General features: G+C 33.8%; 1 protein-coding gene across 5 annotated transcripts in view; it reads right to left on the bottom strand.

Annotated features, from left to right (window-relative positions):
• Positions 1–16,832, bottom strand: part of LOC150086112 (rho family-interacting cell polarization regulator 2-like) — a 324,874-nt gene that overhangs the window by 117,943 nt on the left and 190,099 nt on the right. For all 5 annotated transcript variants that reach the window (XM_090374381.1, XM_090374377.1, XM_090374378.1 and 2 more), the window contains one exon: positions 7,939–8,017. In XM_090374381.1, the coding sequence (XP_090230507.1) occupies positions 7,939–8,017 (79 nt within the window). The remainder of the gene's footprint in view (positions 1–7,938; positions 8,018–16,832) is intronic.

The following is a 16,832-nucleotide window of genomic DNA, read 5'->3' as shown; positions in this document are numbered from 1 at the left end:
AAAAATAGTGGTCTATTAGATGCCTATCAATTTGACAAAGAGTTAATACTAAAATATATTCACAGCTATGAATATACTCATGTTTAAAAAATTCACTGAAAGATGCTACCCTTGTCAATGCAATTTCACAGTAATTGATTCAGCTGGGAAGTATGTAAATCCATGTTTCATTTATTTGTTCACATGCTATAGTGAAGCTATTTTATAGTGGCTTTGTATCATGCATTTTTATGTCATCATTTTCATCTTAAAACCAACTTTTATGAGACAGTAGAAACATGGAAGTGATACAACTAACAAAAACTACAAATAATATGGCAAATTAAGAAATTTATGTTTTTTAATAAATTTGTTTCATGTAAATCATGGTCATGGGAATGAAAAGCAAACTAAATTTTTAACATAAAACAAAGAGTTTGAGAGATAATTAAAATAAAAAATAAAACTGAAATCTCAGCAAACAGTTCATCTATTGCAGTATATTCAGATACATGAGAATTTATTGCATCAACAACAAAATCAGCTTAGACTAGCCAAAGCTGCAGATATATACATTGTACAGAAGAATTTTACAATAGATTTTTTTTTTTAAGTTCAAAAACAGAAGCTAATATCAACATACCACTATCAAAAAAGAAAATGCTAACATATTTTTCAGTGGTATTTTGTACGTGGCTTTTTTTTTTTTTTTTTTTCCTGTATGCTTTTTAACAGATTTCTTGAATTTTTAATATATATAAAAAATAACATACTTTCCTGAAAATTATTACAATTTTCAGCTAGGTACGCAGAACTAAGCAGCACAAAAGAACTATGAAAAATACAAGGTAGTCAAAATAACACTTGCTTGGTTTTTTTTTTTAGGAGCATTAGCAACTAAGGCCATATTGCTCCGGGGATATGCAGTGGTCATTCCCTGACCTTTCCGCATCCTCCGTATTTGGTGGGCACGGGCTCGAACCCCAGTCTAATCAAGAAGTGTATGCTACACACTGCTGCTCCTGCCCCATTCTACTCAAAGAGCGTGTGCTACTGCACTCCCGCTCCTGCCCACTCGGCTACAGAGGCTGGTATATACTGCAGTATTAAATATGCAATTTGCTGCTTATACTTAAAATGATAGAACCTGTAACATACAGGGTATGCCATAATTCAATTTGCAAAATTTTAGGGGAAAGTCTCACTTTACAGAAATTTCTAGAACAAATGTATAGAAGTGTTAAGCATAATTTTGCTGATAGCTAAAAAATATATTAGAAAACTAATTTTGCAAAAAAGGATCATTATCTGAACACATCTCATATTGTGAATCCATTTTGCAAATTAGTTTGCTAATTTTTTTTTAGCTAACAGCAAAATTATGCTTAGCACTTCCATATATTTGCTGTACAAATTTCTACAGCTTGAAGCTTTGCCCTAAAATTGCAAGTATTTACACTTAATTGTGCAATCAAAGTTAATGAGCTGTTAGCTTCAAGGGTGCCTACCTGCCAGCAATAATCTCTGGAATGAGATTGTCTCAGTTGAATACTTCTTGGGTGGTGGTGGCGGCAGCGGCACTGAACTGAGAATAACAACAGAATTCTCTACTTGGGAAGGGTAACTCATTTGAAATGCATTAGTAATGGAGCTTGTGGCGTCTGATAACAATGCCTTTTTATGAAGGTTAATTTGCTAATATATTTTTCAGCTACATATAAAATGATGTTTAAAACTTTCATACATATGTTTGCCATACCTGAAGAGCACAATGTCATTTGCTTTAGAGCAACAGTTAACAGGTTGTCTCAAATAACACTTTAAAGTATGTATAAATCATCCAGTAAGTGCTGCCATCTGTTATCTATGTTTCTAAGTAATTGTAGACACAGTTTATTACAGATGGAAGTATAAAAATAGAATCTGAAACCAGAGGAAGAGGAGTTGCACCTGCCAGCCACTGTAATCTGATTTTTGGCTCACAAAAAACAAAATTCTGTGAACTTCAGATCCAGTAGATGAAACTGAATTATGTGATACTTAATTAGATGTATAAGATAATATTACATCAAGTAACAGCAGAGATGGAGGAAACCCCTGGTGCCATTTGACACTAAATGCACTCTACATCAAGTAACAACATTTTTATATATATAAATTTTTGATTTTTTTTTTTTTTTTTCAAATTCTTTGATTCTTTTTTGTATTTGATTTTTGAAATAATTTCATTCTAATATTAGGCAACCTAATATTACATCAAAATAAGATCAAATGAATATTTAGAAACATTTATGCAGTTTCCATAGTTCCAACTGTTAGTGAATAACTTGTGCTAAAATCATCACATCTGGAAGTTGGGACCTTGGACTGGACCTCATCTTGTAATAGATCACACGGTTCACATTCAAATGCAGAACTAAGAAGTTTTCCAATATGTTGAGGTGCATGTAACCAGTTATGGTCACTTCAAAGAAAAAGAACAGTCTACACAGTGTTCTTTTAATAGCACAAACCTTTGGGCTACCATGCATATGTTCAGTGTGGATACTACATGTCCCCCAGTTATTAGGTTACGGCAATTAACCTTGTTTGGCAGGTGAAGAGTCATCAGTGCTGACAAGCCAATTTAGTTTGTTAGCATAAAAGTTACAACACAGGGATTCAACCTAAACTCATTCCAAGATTCCTCCATTGGCCTTTTCTTATGAATACAACCTGTTCCAGCAAATCAAAATTGTCACTTGTAAATGGATTTCCTTGTTGGTTCTTTTAACCTTGTTTTGTATAAAACTTTAAAAAGGACATTGAAATATTAAACAGACTTTGCTGAATGAATTTCTTCACACTGCAATGTGCAACTTCATTTTCTAACATCCATGAACTGTTATTTCCATTGTAAGTAGTAAGTGCAATGCCACAGCGATGACCACAGGGACTAGCTTTGAAATGATAGTAAAACTTTAAATGTTCACTATGTTGCCATTATTTGTTCATTAAAAAAAAAAAAAAAACTGTCCAGAATTATGCTACATGCTATATATCATCACTTTCTAAGCTAACCATACTGCATAGTCGTGCAAAGATACAAACACTCTTTATGGGACACATTTGATATTGACTGGAACTTGTGGCTTAGTCACTCACAGACTGGCAAGATTTTTGTGGATTTACTGGATGACTTTTCTACAACAGCGTGTTAGAGAGACAACAAGAGGGAGTAATACTCTTGATCTAATTATCAGCAGTAATTATTCATGCATTAAAAATCTGCAGATAAAAGAAACAACCAGGTGGCAGTGATCACAGTGTATTGATTTGGAATTTACTTAAAGATGTAACTTACCACCAAGGGAAGGGCTTTTGCTTTTGTAAGGGTGACTACAGTGGGACCAACTGACAATGTTGACATTAGCAAATTCTAAATGGCATTCAAGGAATTAATCATAAAGCTACTATGTTTTTCATACCATCTAGGAAATACACTTCAAAGATTAGGCCTAAATGGATATCAGATGAACTGATGAGACTCATGGCAGTGGAGAAAAATGAATGGATGCACATAAATTATCAGGATCTAGAAAAGTTAGCCAGATGGACTGAGAAATTACAATTAAAGTTTAATATTGACAAATGCAATCCACTGCACATGAGTAGCAGTAACCCCAGAGTAACATACCAATTATGTGATAATACACTCGGGGTAGTGGAAAACGAAAAAGATCTAGAGGTAATTATGCAGTCAGATATGAAGTTCTCTGAGCAATGCAGACACTTCCAGGATATCTTGTGGGGTTTTGTCAATGATACACAGGAATTTTGCTAGCAGGGATAAGGAGGTGATTATTCTATGGTATAAGCAATGGTCGGGATACATTTCGGATACAGCATACAGGTCTGAAGGCCTCATTTTAGCAAGGACATAGAACTGCTGGAACAAGCACAGAGAAGGGCAACACGATTGGTGAGGGGAAAAAAGGGTGCTGTTACCAAGAAAAGTCTTGCTCAGACAAAACACGAGGGGGCACAAATTAAAATTGAGGAAGGTTGATTGCAGAATAGATATGCAGAAGTTTGCCTTTAGCCAGCCAGTGGTTGATTGCTGGAACAAGCTTCCATCTGTTGTTGTGGAGGTTGATAGCTTAAATAAATTCAAGGGAGAACTAGACAAACTATTTGAGGGAATGAATAAGTGAAATGGGAGGCAACTTTTTCTTTTGGCTGATACTGTATAAACTTGCTTTCTTACATCATTTGCCACTACTAATGCTAATTTCCAAAATATAACCACTAAGAATTGCCCCTTTGTTCATAAAGCTGAATATTTATATGCATGCCTACCGCTTCCTTTTGAATTACCAAACTTAATAACATTATAAAAGGTAAATCAAAAGTAGCTTAACAAAACTGGTGCCATGTAACCTTTTGTGCTTACACAGAAAAAACACTGTACTGGAAGAATATTAGTAGAGGCTAAAAGTTGCAGTGGAAGTAACAGTTCATTTTGATAAAACTTCCAGCAGCAATGTAGCACACACATACCAATATTAATCAACTCCTTTTCAGATGAAGTAACGCAATTTTTATTGCAGTAATAGCAATATCAATCACTTCAAGTCATTCATTCACATCAGTTGTGTGTGTGTGGTCTTTTATGTCTGGTCCTTAATGAAACTCTGAAAAAAGTACAATGGTGTTATGACTAGTGAGCAAAGCTAAATACAGATCCATACAGAATTGGACCTGCATGCTTTACCCGTCAAACCTGAAAAAGTGAAGATCCAAATAAACTTGAACATTCTTATTGACATGGGATCAGATGATTTTGCAGCTTGTCTCATTACACGGGACTGGTGAGAGCACTTTCTGTGAAGGTAATACATCTTTCTGCAACTTGCAGCAAAAAAATACATTAACTTTGTGACTGTTTCAGACATTCAAAAGTCATGCTTTTTTTACTCCCTTACACTTTCAACATTATGTGTGACAGGCCTGACATGTCATGTGCACTTTTTGCTAAACTAAAGTCTGCAAAGGATTTTTTCTGATTTGAAAGACCATGTTTACAAAAAATTGGAATATTGAGAAGAATTAGTATCATGCCATCATCAACTGCCTTTTTTTAAAAAGGCACAGCTGGCTATGAAAAATGCTTAACACATTTTTTAAATTAACACAATTAAAAGATAAATGTCCTCAACGTGAAACTATAAAAAATTGGGTTGCCAGCTTCAATACAGATGGCACCTCTGTAGCCAGGTGGGAAGGAGCAGCAGTGCGTAGCACACGCTTCTTGATTAGACCGGGGTTGGAGCCCGTCACCACCAAATACGGAGGATGCGGAAAGGTCAGGGAATGACCACCGCATATCCCGGAGCAATATGGCCTTAGTTGCTAATGCTCCTAAAAACCAAATAACTAACTAACTAACTCAATACAGATAAATTTGAACCTGAAGATAATCCAAGGCAATTTCAGTCAGTATAGCCCAGAAAACACCAATAGGTTCATAAAATGATTCTTCCGAAGAACAGAATGACAATCAAGGAAATAAAAAACTTTGTTGATATCCCACAGGAAACAAATTTTCCACAAGCAATGAAGTTATCACAATTATAAAAAGGCACAGTTTGTGATACACACTTTGAACTTCTATTACAGTGGCCTAAGTTTCTTAGACGATTGATGTAAAGAGGTGCAAATATGTTGAATGAAAACAGATTTGTCTTTCTGATAGCTCTTCTTTACATGACAAACTAAAATCTTTAAACCCTGCCCATGTAAATGCCATCAAGCTAACTTTGTGCGGGGATATACAGAGGCGGATTTAACGGAGGGCGCACACCCTGGGCCCTGACTTCTGAAGGGCCCACGCAAAACCCCAACAAATTAGTTGAACATATTAGTTCAAAACTTTGTGATTATTATTATGCTATTATTAATTATATTATATATATATTATATTCAAATTTTATTGGAAATAAAACTTTAATAGTACATAATATTTTTTATTTATTTAAAAAAATGGTTAACATGTATTTTTATTTTCCCTGTCTCTCTCCTTTTTTTAAGGGGCCCAATATTTTCTTCTGCGCCCAGGGCTTCAACCGACCTTAATCCACTCCTGGGGATATAGTATTGTTTTTACTAGCAAGTGTATAACTGTTCAAGGAAGTTATCTGTATAGCATCTTAAAAACAAATTCCTGTTTTCAATTTTATATAGTGAATCATGTCCAGTTTTATTTTCTGTCTTTTGAATACTTGTATTATAGCTATTCCAAGTGAAGAAACAAAACCAAAAATTAAGTTTAATGATATGTATTCATTATCTATTTATAAAATGAAAAATAACAAGCATTAAATCAAAGTCAATTTTAATGTCATATCATCCTTATAGCAATTCAATGCTATGAGCACTCTACCTTCCACTGCATGGAAAAGGCAAGGGTTTTATTATTATTACTTCTCACTATTTCCTACTGGATTAATCACTCCTTAATGGGACTACATCACTAGAGTAAGCATCTTTAGTGTTAGTGTTGATAATATGGAGAGGGTTAGTCATTCAAAGCTCCCCCTCCTCTATATTTCACACTAACTTTCACTTAAACCACCCTGTTCATTCAGGCGGGGCTATGCTTTCCAAAGGTAATTTTGTGTGCCATATATATTGTTTGTATTGAAAATCTGAGGGATCATTGGGTAGGATGAAATTGTGCAACCAAGCTGACAACACACACACACTTAACCAGCAATATAAAATTTATCTTGGTAAAGGGAGAAGATAATAGAATTGCATTGTTTCCATAAGTAAGTATAATCTTGGCAGTTCAATATAATATACAGTTGTGGCCCCCATATCTGCTGATTCGGTTACCAATGGTTAACCACAGAAAAAAAAACCCAAAAAACTTAACACGTACTACTCGTGTATCCAATACGATGCTTCCCTTTATTTTTTACGATGTTGATTTTAAATTGAATAGCTTCTCTTTATTTTTTACAATGTCGCGTATGGTTTGGTCGCCATACGCGACATAATGATTCTTTAGAAATTTAATGGATGCACTGTTTTCAAACACTTGAATAATTTCAAGTTTTTGTTTAATTTGAAAACGCAACTCTTGCGTTTGCCCATCATTTTTGTGATTTCTAAACACAAAAAAAAAAAAAAAAAATTCAGACATCTCTGACATAAATAACGAAACAAAGTTGGTCCTTTTGTGGTGCAACAGAACACAACAATCGACACGACGCACTGAATCAAACTAAACATTTGGTCGCTTTTTTGTTTTGAGCAGTAGGTATGAAGACAGCGGGGGTTGCAAGATAATAGGTATGCTAATCTCCCAATGACGATGGTTCTTATCGCTTATTGATGACTTGCAAAATATCTGTTTGTACCCATTCTAGTTATTACTTGAATTTTATGATTTCTAGTTGATATTTTTAATTTGGAGCCTTGAAGTGTTCTGGTTAATCCAATCCCGGTAAATCCAGAGTCTGCTGTAACTGTAATATTTATTATTACCTTATTTAATGTTGGCAATGTCTTACTGTGTGTTTAATTTATCAATTAAACTTTATTATATGTATGCATGTACAAGAAAATCACTTTATATATGGGGCCAGCAGGTGTTTGCTTATATCCATGGTTTCAGCCATCCACAGTAGGTCTTGGAACATATCCCCCGCAGATACGGGGGTCTTACTGTATATATTTTTTTTTAATCTTAATAGCTAACCAAAGATTTTTGAATGAGTCAAGAGTTTTCTGTAGATTGAAGGTGTATAATGGAAGCATCTATAAACAATTTGTTATGGCTGCCACATATGTTATTACCAACTGAAAAGTCAATTTTATAAATCAGAAGGAAAATTAATTTCTAAACATTCTGCTCTGCAGAGTTATCAAAATCAGGTGTCAAAAAATTTTCAGTAAATCTGTTTAACAACTTACCTGTGTAGAATTAATAGATATATTATCAAGTGATGACTTCAAGTTGCATATGTCATCTTGAGTAAGAGAAATGCATTCCCTACAGTCAAAGAATAGGGAATTACCAAAAACAATAAAAAAAAATAAAATAACACAGTAAAAGATATTTCAGTACTTTTACATAGACAGATATATATTAATCTATACTCATTTTTACAAGTTTTCAAACCAACTCCTCCTACATTTCTTATCCTATTTTAACAAGTGATATATCTTTCTCAATGTGCAGCTTGAAAATAATTTAAATATACAGAAACACTCCAAAAAAACATAAATAAATAATAATGGCTTGCAGACAGATTATCTAAAAAATAGATTCCACGAGAACAGAGTTCTGTGAAATTTTTAATGAGAGAAAGATGATTTTACAACCTCTGCTTAAAAAAAAAAGGGGGGGGGGGGAGGAAATAACATAGGAACCTGTCCAGAGCAGTGATTTTCAGAATGTGTTTCAAAAATGTCCATTCACTTTTTTATCACTGATTTTTTGGCTTATTTTTCATATAGCAACGATTCAATTCAAAGACGAATCTATGAGATATCAGTTAACATTGAAAAGCAACTAATTTACAAAGTAAAAAAAAAGAAAGAAAATTTTCTATTCAAATTGATGAATCCACAAGGCTCTTCTAATGGCATATATTTGTGATTTCGGTGATTATTGTAAATTGCAAGAGATGTTTGTAAAAGCTATATAAACTAACTGTACTGGAGCATTCATTTTTGCTGCTGTAAAAACATGGTTTGATGGATGAAAAACAAGTACCATTGGAAAATTTGGAATCCTGTGTCACTGATGGTGCTACCTCCATCTAAAGGAAGTATGTCCAGAAGTTCTTGCAATATACTGCATTATGCACCGACATAATCTGGTTGAAAAAAAATATTAGTCCAGTTGTTTATCAATCTCTCAGTATTGTTATTAAAACCGTCAATAAAATAATGGTCACATAGTAAATATGATCGCCTTTTCTGAAAATTTTGTGTTGATAATGAAGAACAGTATGTGAAGCTTCTTTTATATACAGAAGTCAGATGGTTTTCAAAAGGAAACTGTCTAACAAGATTTGTAAATCTTTTTAATATGATAATTAGTTTTTTTGAAAGCGAAGAAGACACAGATTTAGCAAAGGAGATCAGCAAATACAAAAACAACAATCTATATGGCTTTTTTGCTTTTTTTTTTATTTGGTAGTTGTTGGTGCATCGGCTTCTGTGGCCATATTGCACCTCCCAAGGTTTTTGCAGTACTTTGATCCAAGCCCGAGGCGGGAATCGAACCCGCGACCTTTGGGTTGCCGGGCAGGTACTTTACCCACTCGGCTAGCCCGGTCGGCCTATATGGCTTGGATTTTTTGAAAACTTAATGAAGTATCACTTCAACTGCAAGGGAAATTAATTATGGCGACAGACTGCAAACGTGTATTAAAAGCCTTCACTGAAAAATTGGAAATATTTGAAAGCAAATTAATGAAAAAATTTTATGGTATGCAAGAGTTAGTTGAAATCAATGAATCTCTCACCGAGAATGATCTTAGGAATTATTCAGATCATTTTTGTTCTTTAAAAGATGAAATGAAAAATTGATTTTCAGATTTATTTCCTTTTGAAGTGAAGCCATGGATGTTAAATCCAATTGGATACGATGCCAGGTCTGCTAGTGAAGAAATTCAAGAACTCATTGAATTAAAATGTAACAAAGAACAAATATAAATTCAAAAAAGGTGGAATGACTGAGGTTGTGGGGATCAAAAACAACTAAACTTTTATATCCAACAATGTGGTCTGAAATGGCCAAAGCACTTATTTGTTTTCCAGTCTTATATGGTGAAAGTGATTTTAGTTCAGTAAATAAAATATTAAAAGGAAAGAAACAGAATTGATATATGTTCAAGAGGAGACATTAGAATTAAAATTACTAACATCATACCAAACATTGAACTTTTAGCTAAGAAGCATCACGCTCAGGGATCCTATTGAATAAAAAGAGTAAGTATAAAGTATTTTCTTGTTTCTAATTTCATGGGTGGGAGGCAATTAGGAAAAAAAAAAAAAAAGTCTAAAAAAGTGCTTTGGGGCAATAATTAAAAAAAGGTTGAGAAACACTGGTTTAGATGGCTTCCTATCTTTATATTAAACTCTACCAGGTCTACACAGTTGATCAACACATTTTCCAACAGATGCTTATCTTGCCTCATGCATTCTATGGAGGGCTATATAGTAAAATCTGCACCAACAACAAAGAATCATAAAATGCCAAAGATTACCAACAGATATTCATACAATACATTATACTAGATATTCAAAACACTCATCAGGCCGGCAACTGCCACTTACTACCTAGCCATTTATACACAGTAATACACCAAAGATCAACTGTCACAAATCTGCTGGATACAGGTGACCCTCGCTTAACGCTAATAATTCGTTCCATAAAAACAGAGGGCTAAGTGAATCCGTGCTAAGTGAGCGCAGCATTCCCATAAGGTAACATATGTATTTGTGAGTTGCCGTCAGTGCCATAGGATATTTCATAATCAATAATAAACGGTAGTGAAAAGATGCACAGATGTCGGTCAAAATATTTAATATTCAAATATTTGTATATATAAAATATTCTGCATACATACGCATATAATTATGTGGTAACTGCTTAGGTATCAAAATTAAACTTAAAATTCCAATTAAAATCATGAATTTAATTGATGAATTTAATCATGAAAAATGAGCCGATTTTGGGGTTGAACTTTGGCCCTCTTCCAAATAAACTAAAAGGAGTATTAATTTTAAGTCCCCCGCAGTTTAATTACCACCCAAACAATAAAGTCAACCGATTCTTCGCCGCTTTGAAACCTGCCATGTTTTTTTATTCTTTCAATATGAAACTTCTTTAAGGCATTCGTTTCCACAAAAGTCCTGCTTCATCAATGTTAAAAACTTGTTGAGAAGTACAATATAATACATAATATCCCTCTTCAATAATTTTAACAAGTTCTTTTTTGAAAGTTTCGGCTCCTTCTGCACTTGAGGCTTCTCCCTAGATTTTAAATCTTTTCAACCAGCCCTTACTAGTTTTAAATGGTTCCACATTTTTTTTTTTTTTTAGGTGAGTTTTCTTCAGATCATCATATTGGCTAATCTCTTTCTGTTTTTTTTTTTTTTTTTTTATAATATTTAACTTAACTAAATTCTGCATTGGATATTATCTTCAATAAAATTAGTTAGTCTCTCCATTTCAATCCTAATAGCCGGCCTAGCCCTAGTTGCTTGCAGTGGAACAGCTATCTTTCCCGCTGCTAAAATTAATTCTTTATTTATTTTTTTTATAATTGTTCTTGCAGTTAAAGTAGCAAGTCCTAAATTATGGCACACATCATCCGCTTGTCTTTGACTGGGATCGATTCGCTTCAAAACGTCTAATTTAATTTTCAAATTCAGTCTTTTTCTTACATTTATAGTCTTAGTACTGCGCTCAGTCGTTGTTGCTTTTTCATTCTTATCAGCCATTATTAACTCTTCGAAAATGTAACTACGTTGGTTGCACTAATTATGATACAATGTTCAAGTAAACTGTCCATTTCGCACGATGTCTAATACGGTACTGAGTGATGACTAGACTTCGGATAAATGCATATAACGCAAATATTACAAGCAATATACTTGATATTTTTTTTAAATGTTGATCTTCGAACTATGTAACAAGTCGTACTGCAATTAAATTAGCGTGCAAAAAAATTTCACTGAGCGTGAGAAAAGTTTTAATGCTGTTTTGCTATTCAATTTCAAGTTATCGACTCCATCAAATGAAACGATTTCGTTAAATATGCCAAAAATGCAATCTGTAAAAGAGCGTTATAGTGATCTGTGACAGCGTTATAGTCAGATATGGGTTATAATATAAGAACAGCGTTATAGTGAATCAGCGTAAAGCGAACCGCGTTATAACAGGGGCCTGCTGTACTCCGGTTATGATAAAGACAGCTATGAATAAAACATCTCAGATAGAAAAAAACTTTCTACAAGTTCAATCAGCTCTTGACAGCATATCCACTGCAGGTGCTTGTATCCATACTTCAGAATTAACTCCAGGGGCTCATATTTGGTGAGTATGGGCTTGGCACACCCAGGGTCCTGAGCTGGATATCATTCTTCTCTCTCTCTCTCTCTCTCTCTCTCTCTCTCTCTCTCTCTCTCTCTCTCTCTCTCTCTCTCTCTCTCTCTCTCTCAGGGCAATTCGGAAATTTTTTTTTTTTTTTTGGCTGGTGCAGTATAAGCCTCAGGCTTCCTTGCACCATATAGCTAATAATAATAATTAATTCAAGCTATTTGGCATTATGAAATCCAACTCTCATATAAGAAAACTCTACCCGTGGATACCACCTTTTTTTTTAGTGAAGCTATAAAGCTAATCTCGGTGGAGGTTTGGCAATCTTTCAGGGTAGAAGGTTTCTCTCTCTCCCTCTCACCATGGTGCCAGTAATGAAAGCGAAAAATTGCACTTAATAAACTTCACTTTGAAATTAACTACTGTGTTTTGCAAAGTAGTTTATAAAGTAGTCTTGATAGCCATTTTCATGGAAATTACCTTATTAGGATGATAAAATGGAACAGTCTTGTAGTGCCAGTTAGAATAATCTCAAGTACTGCCTTTAGCACTAGTATTGTATGTTGCCTCTCTGGTCTATGGGAAAGCAGAGTTAGAATTCAGCAAGGTATGTCCACAAAGTTTTTTTTTTTTTTCTGCAAACAATTAAAGTGTGAATAGTGAGATTTAGATGTATATCCCTGTCACTTTTTGGAGGGAAAGACAAAATATAACGAGGTGCATATCAAATTTAGAGAAATAAGGATTTAGCTGGTTACTAAATCTTAAGAGAAGCTAACCCCTTCTAGACTTCTCTTAACTAAATTTTTTGAAATTCTGATTATTTTAACTTGCATGTGTGGGATGGGGTATCTATTATCACATAACTACAAATCACGATTTTTTAGTTAGAATGCATTAAAATCCTTTGCATTATTTTCAAGTTAAATACAAACTAAAATTGCACTCTTAAAACAGAAGTTTCAGTTCTTGGTAAATCATTCTTTCATCCTAACTTATTTAGTTTTACTACTAAGCTTGAAGGGCTCCTACAGACTGTCAAAAATGTCATTATAGCAGTGTTTATATATATACACTGGATTCCAGTTATTTGGGCCACCGATTAATCGGGGCAGCTGTTTATTTGGGGCAAATCTTAAAAAACAGAACCCAATTGAGAAAATAGCCAGGGTTTACTTCGCATAATTGGGACAACATGCTGTTTAATCTGGGCAGGAGACTGCAGCACTGGAGATTACCCTACAATTGTCTCCGACCGTATCACGTGGTTCAGTTGGATTTCTGGAGGTCACAACCATAAAACAATAAAAACCAATTAGCAGTCACCTGTTTATTGGGCTTTTCTGTTAGTGCAATCTATCATAAACGGATAGTAAACTCGATCTTATTGAATTTGCGATAATACCGACAGCTGGAATTTTTTTTTTTTTTTTTTCTGTGGGTTATTATGGTGAAATATGTTTACACTTCCACGAAATCTTCAATCATATATTAATTTTCAGAATCTTCTCTTCATTCCTATTTTTAAAGCTTCGTAACTTGTTACTCCATTCTCACTTGTGCTTATCATGTTACTTGCAATTTGTGGCCCTTTGTTATTGATTGCTTATATTTTTACTGTTTTAAATTTTAACCCCCACCCACAAATTTCAGTGAACAGAAATGTCAACTAGTTAGTATGTACATATAACAGTATGTATTAATTATTCTGATTATCACGTATCATTTATTTTTAATTGGTAAGGTAAAGGGTAAATTTATGCTTAATATATCTTTACTTTTATAGCCTGTGGATAATACTCCTATTTTTGCTAATTAGAATCGCTGTTTAATAGAATTAAAATTCAATTCACAAACGTAATCACAATGACTGGTGCTTACTACACATCGTATAGTGAACAGTACTTTACTATGGTGAGTTCATTCTAACGTGATTTGATTATACAGTGAACCAGTAAAGCGGGGATCCATTGTATTTTTAACTATTTACATGAAACTTTGGATAATTGGGGCAGCCGCTTAACCAGGCCAAAATGCACTAGTCCTGATATGTCCCAAATAATTGGAATCAACTGTATATATAAATATATATATTATTATTAGCCTTACGGTGCAAGGAAGCCTGAGGCTTATGCTGCCCAAGCCAAAAAAAAAAAAAAAAATTCTGAATTACTCAGAGAGAGAGCTAGAAGTATAAGTCTAATACAGTATGGACAAGGTAGTCCCTAGTGACTACCTTGTCCATACTGTATTACAATGTGCTAATTTCATTTTCATTGCTTTTTAGCCTTTTACTTTTCTTCTACTACTATGGACAAGTATAGAAACAGTTCCTGATACATGATCAGGTGTAGTCCCCCAGATGAAATACCTGATCATGTATCAATATTTATTTATTTCAGCTGACATCAGAGCAAGCATATTTGCCTTAACTATATTCGACCATTTTCTAAATATGTTTTCCCCCTATATCTGATTACAGCTATAACACTATCATTTTATTTTCATTTTAATTGCATTTTAAAAATAAAATTCAATTAAAATGAAATTATTTTTAAATGTTATTTTGATGTACTAATTTTACTTTGCAGTTCTCACACTTTCTATTGGCTTGGTAATTCAGACCATAATTTCCTTAATTCATCATAACCTTCAGGATATTAATATTCTTTCACCTTTCACAAATCTACTACACTTCTTTTTCTACTTTCCTCACCCTTCTAGTTACTGGCACTTTGTGTAGTTTTCACATCCATTTATGCATATTTTATTCAATATATTAATACAAACTTATATATACTCTTGCATCATTTAATGCTGCTTTGCGCTTTTAGGTGCATCTGTCATACCTCTTTATCATATGTAACTTTTTAAACATTACCTTTAAGGGATTACATATATATATATATATATCCAATATTTTAAATTAAATAAAATAAAACATAAGCCAGTAACATGGCAAAAACTGTAGAGCGAAAATTAACATAAAATTAACCCAAATAAACAAACGAACGAAAAGAAAGAATAGACATAAATAGTAGCCTGGAAACCCTTATATAATTTCGAGTTTTAAATCCAATTAACAAAAACTGTACACGTTTTAGGATAATGCCAATTACATATAAATTTAGCGGTATCCCCCCCCGAGAGGTACCAGTTCCGAAAGACGTGAAATATCACCAAAAGAGGGTTAAAGGCACTACCAAACGATAACAAAATCAAAATAAATTAAAATAAAATAAAATAGACTGACCATTATGCCCCATATCGACAGAGGACCACGAGGCCAATAATGGTCATGGAATCGCTGCATTTCAATCGCCATACAAATCGTCGCCATGGTGAAAAGATCGAGGTACCAATTCACCCTCCCTCCTCCGATCGATCCACCAATGCAGAGGATTTGCACGGCGGTGGTCCTTATGCAGCGAAAAATAAACTATAGAACAGACAGCACTCTAGAGCAGAGCCACACCACTGACATACTGTAAGCTGATTCAGCTTTTATAAAAGAAAAATAGATGGCGACACAAGCGTTGCTAAATTAGCATATCGACCCATTACTATTGAATTATATTAAATGTTGACAAAAGTTAAATTATAATAAAATGAATAAATAATTAATTATTTAATTAAGCATTCATTAGAGGCAGCAACTTGCAATTCCTCCATATGAAGCCGAAATATATATAAATGCAGCGATTCCATGACCATTATTGGCCTCGTGGTCCTCTGTCAATATGGGGCATAATGGTCAGTCTATTTTATTTTATTTTAATTTATTTTGATTTTGTTATCGTTTGGTAGTGCCTTTAACCCTCTTTTGGTGATATTTCACGTCTTTCGGAACTGGTACCTCTCGAGGGGGTACTGCTAAATTTATATGTAATTGGCATTATCCTAAAACTTGTACAGTTTTTGTTAATTGGATTTAAAACTCGAAATTATATAAGGGTTTCCAGGCTACTATTTATGTCTATTCTTTCTTTTCGTTCGTTTGTTTATTTGGGTTAATTTTATGTTAATTTTCGCTCTACAGTTTTTGCCATGTTACTGGCTTATGTTTTATTTTATTTAATTTAAAATATTGGATGTATTTCAGCTTCATATGGAGGAATTGCGTGTCGCTGCCTCTAATGAATGCTTAATTAATTATTTATTTATTCGCTTTATTATAAATTAATTTATGTTAATATTTAATATGATTCAATGATAGTATATATTTCGGCTTCATATGGAGGAATTGCAAGTTGCTGCCTCTAATGAATGCTTAATTAATTAATTATTTATTCATTTTATTATAATTTAACTTTTGTCAACATTTAATATAATTCAATAGTAATGGGTCGATATGCTAATTTAGCAACGCTTGTGTCGCCATCTATTTTTCTTTTATAAAAGCTGAATCAGCTTACAGTATGTCAGTGGTGTGGCTCTGCTCTAGAGTGCTGTCTGTTCTATAGTTTATTTTTCGCTGCATAAGGACCACCGCCGTGCAAATCCTCTGCATTGGTGGATCGATCGGAGGAGGGAGGGTGAATTGGTACCTCGATCTTTTCACCATGGCGACGATTTGTATGGCGATTGAAATGCAGCGATTCCATGACCATTATTGGCCTCGTGGTCCTCTGTCGATATGGGGCATAATGGTCAGTCTATTTTATTTTATTTTAATTTATTTTGATTTTGTTATCGTTTGGTAGTGCCTTTAACCCTCTTTTGGTGATATTTCACGTCTTTCGGAACTGGT

Source organism: Mastigoproctus giganteus, chromosome 5 (genome assembly GCF_048544385.1).
Source record: "Mastigoproctus giganteus isolate SK-2022 chromosome 5, ASM4854438v1, whole genome shotgun sequence".
Taxonomy (NCBI): Eukaryota; Metazoa; Arthropoda; class Arachnida; order Uropygi; family Thelyphonidae; genus Mastigoproctus; species Mastigoproctus giganteus.
This window is presented reverse-complemented; position numbering and strand designations above follow the sequence as displayed.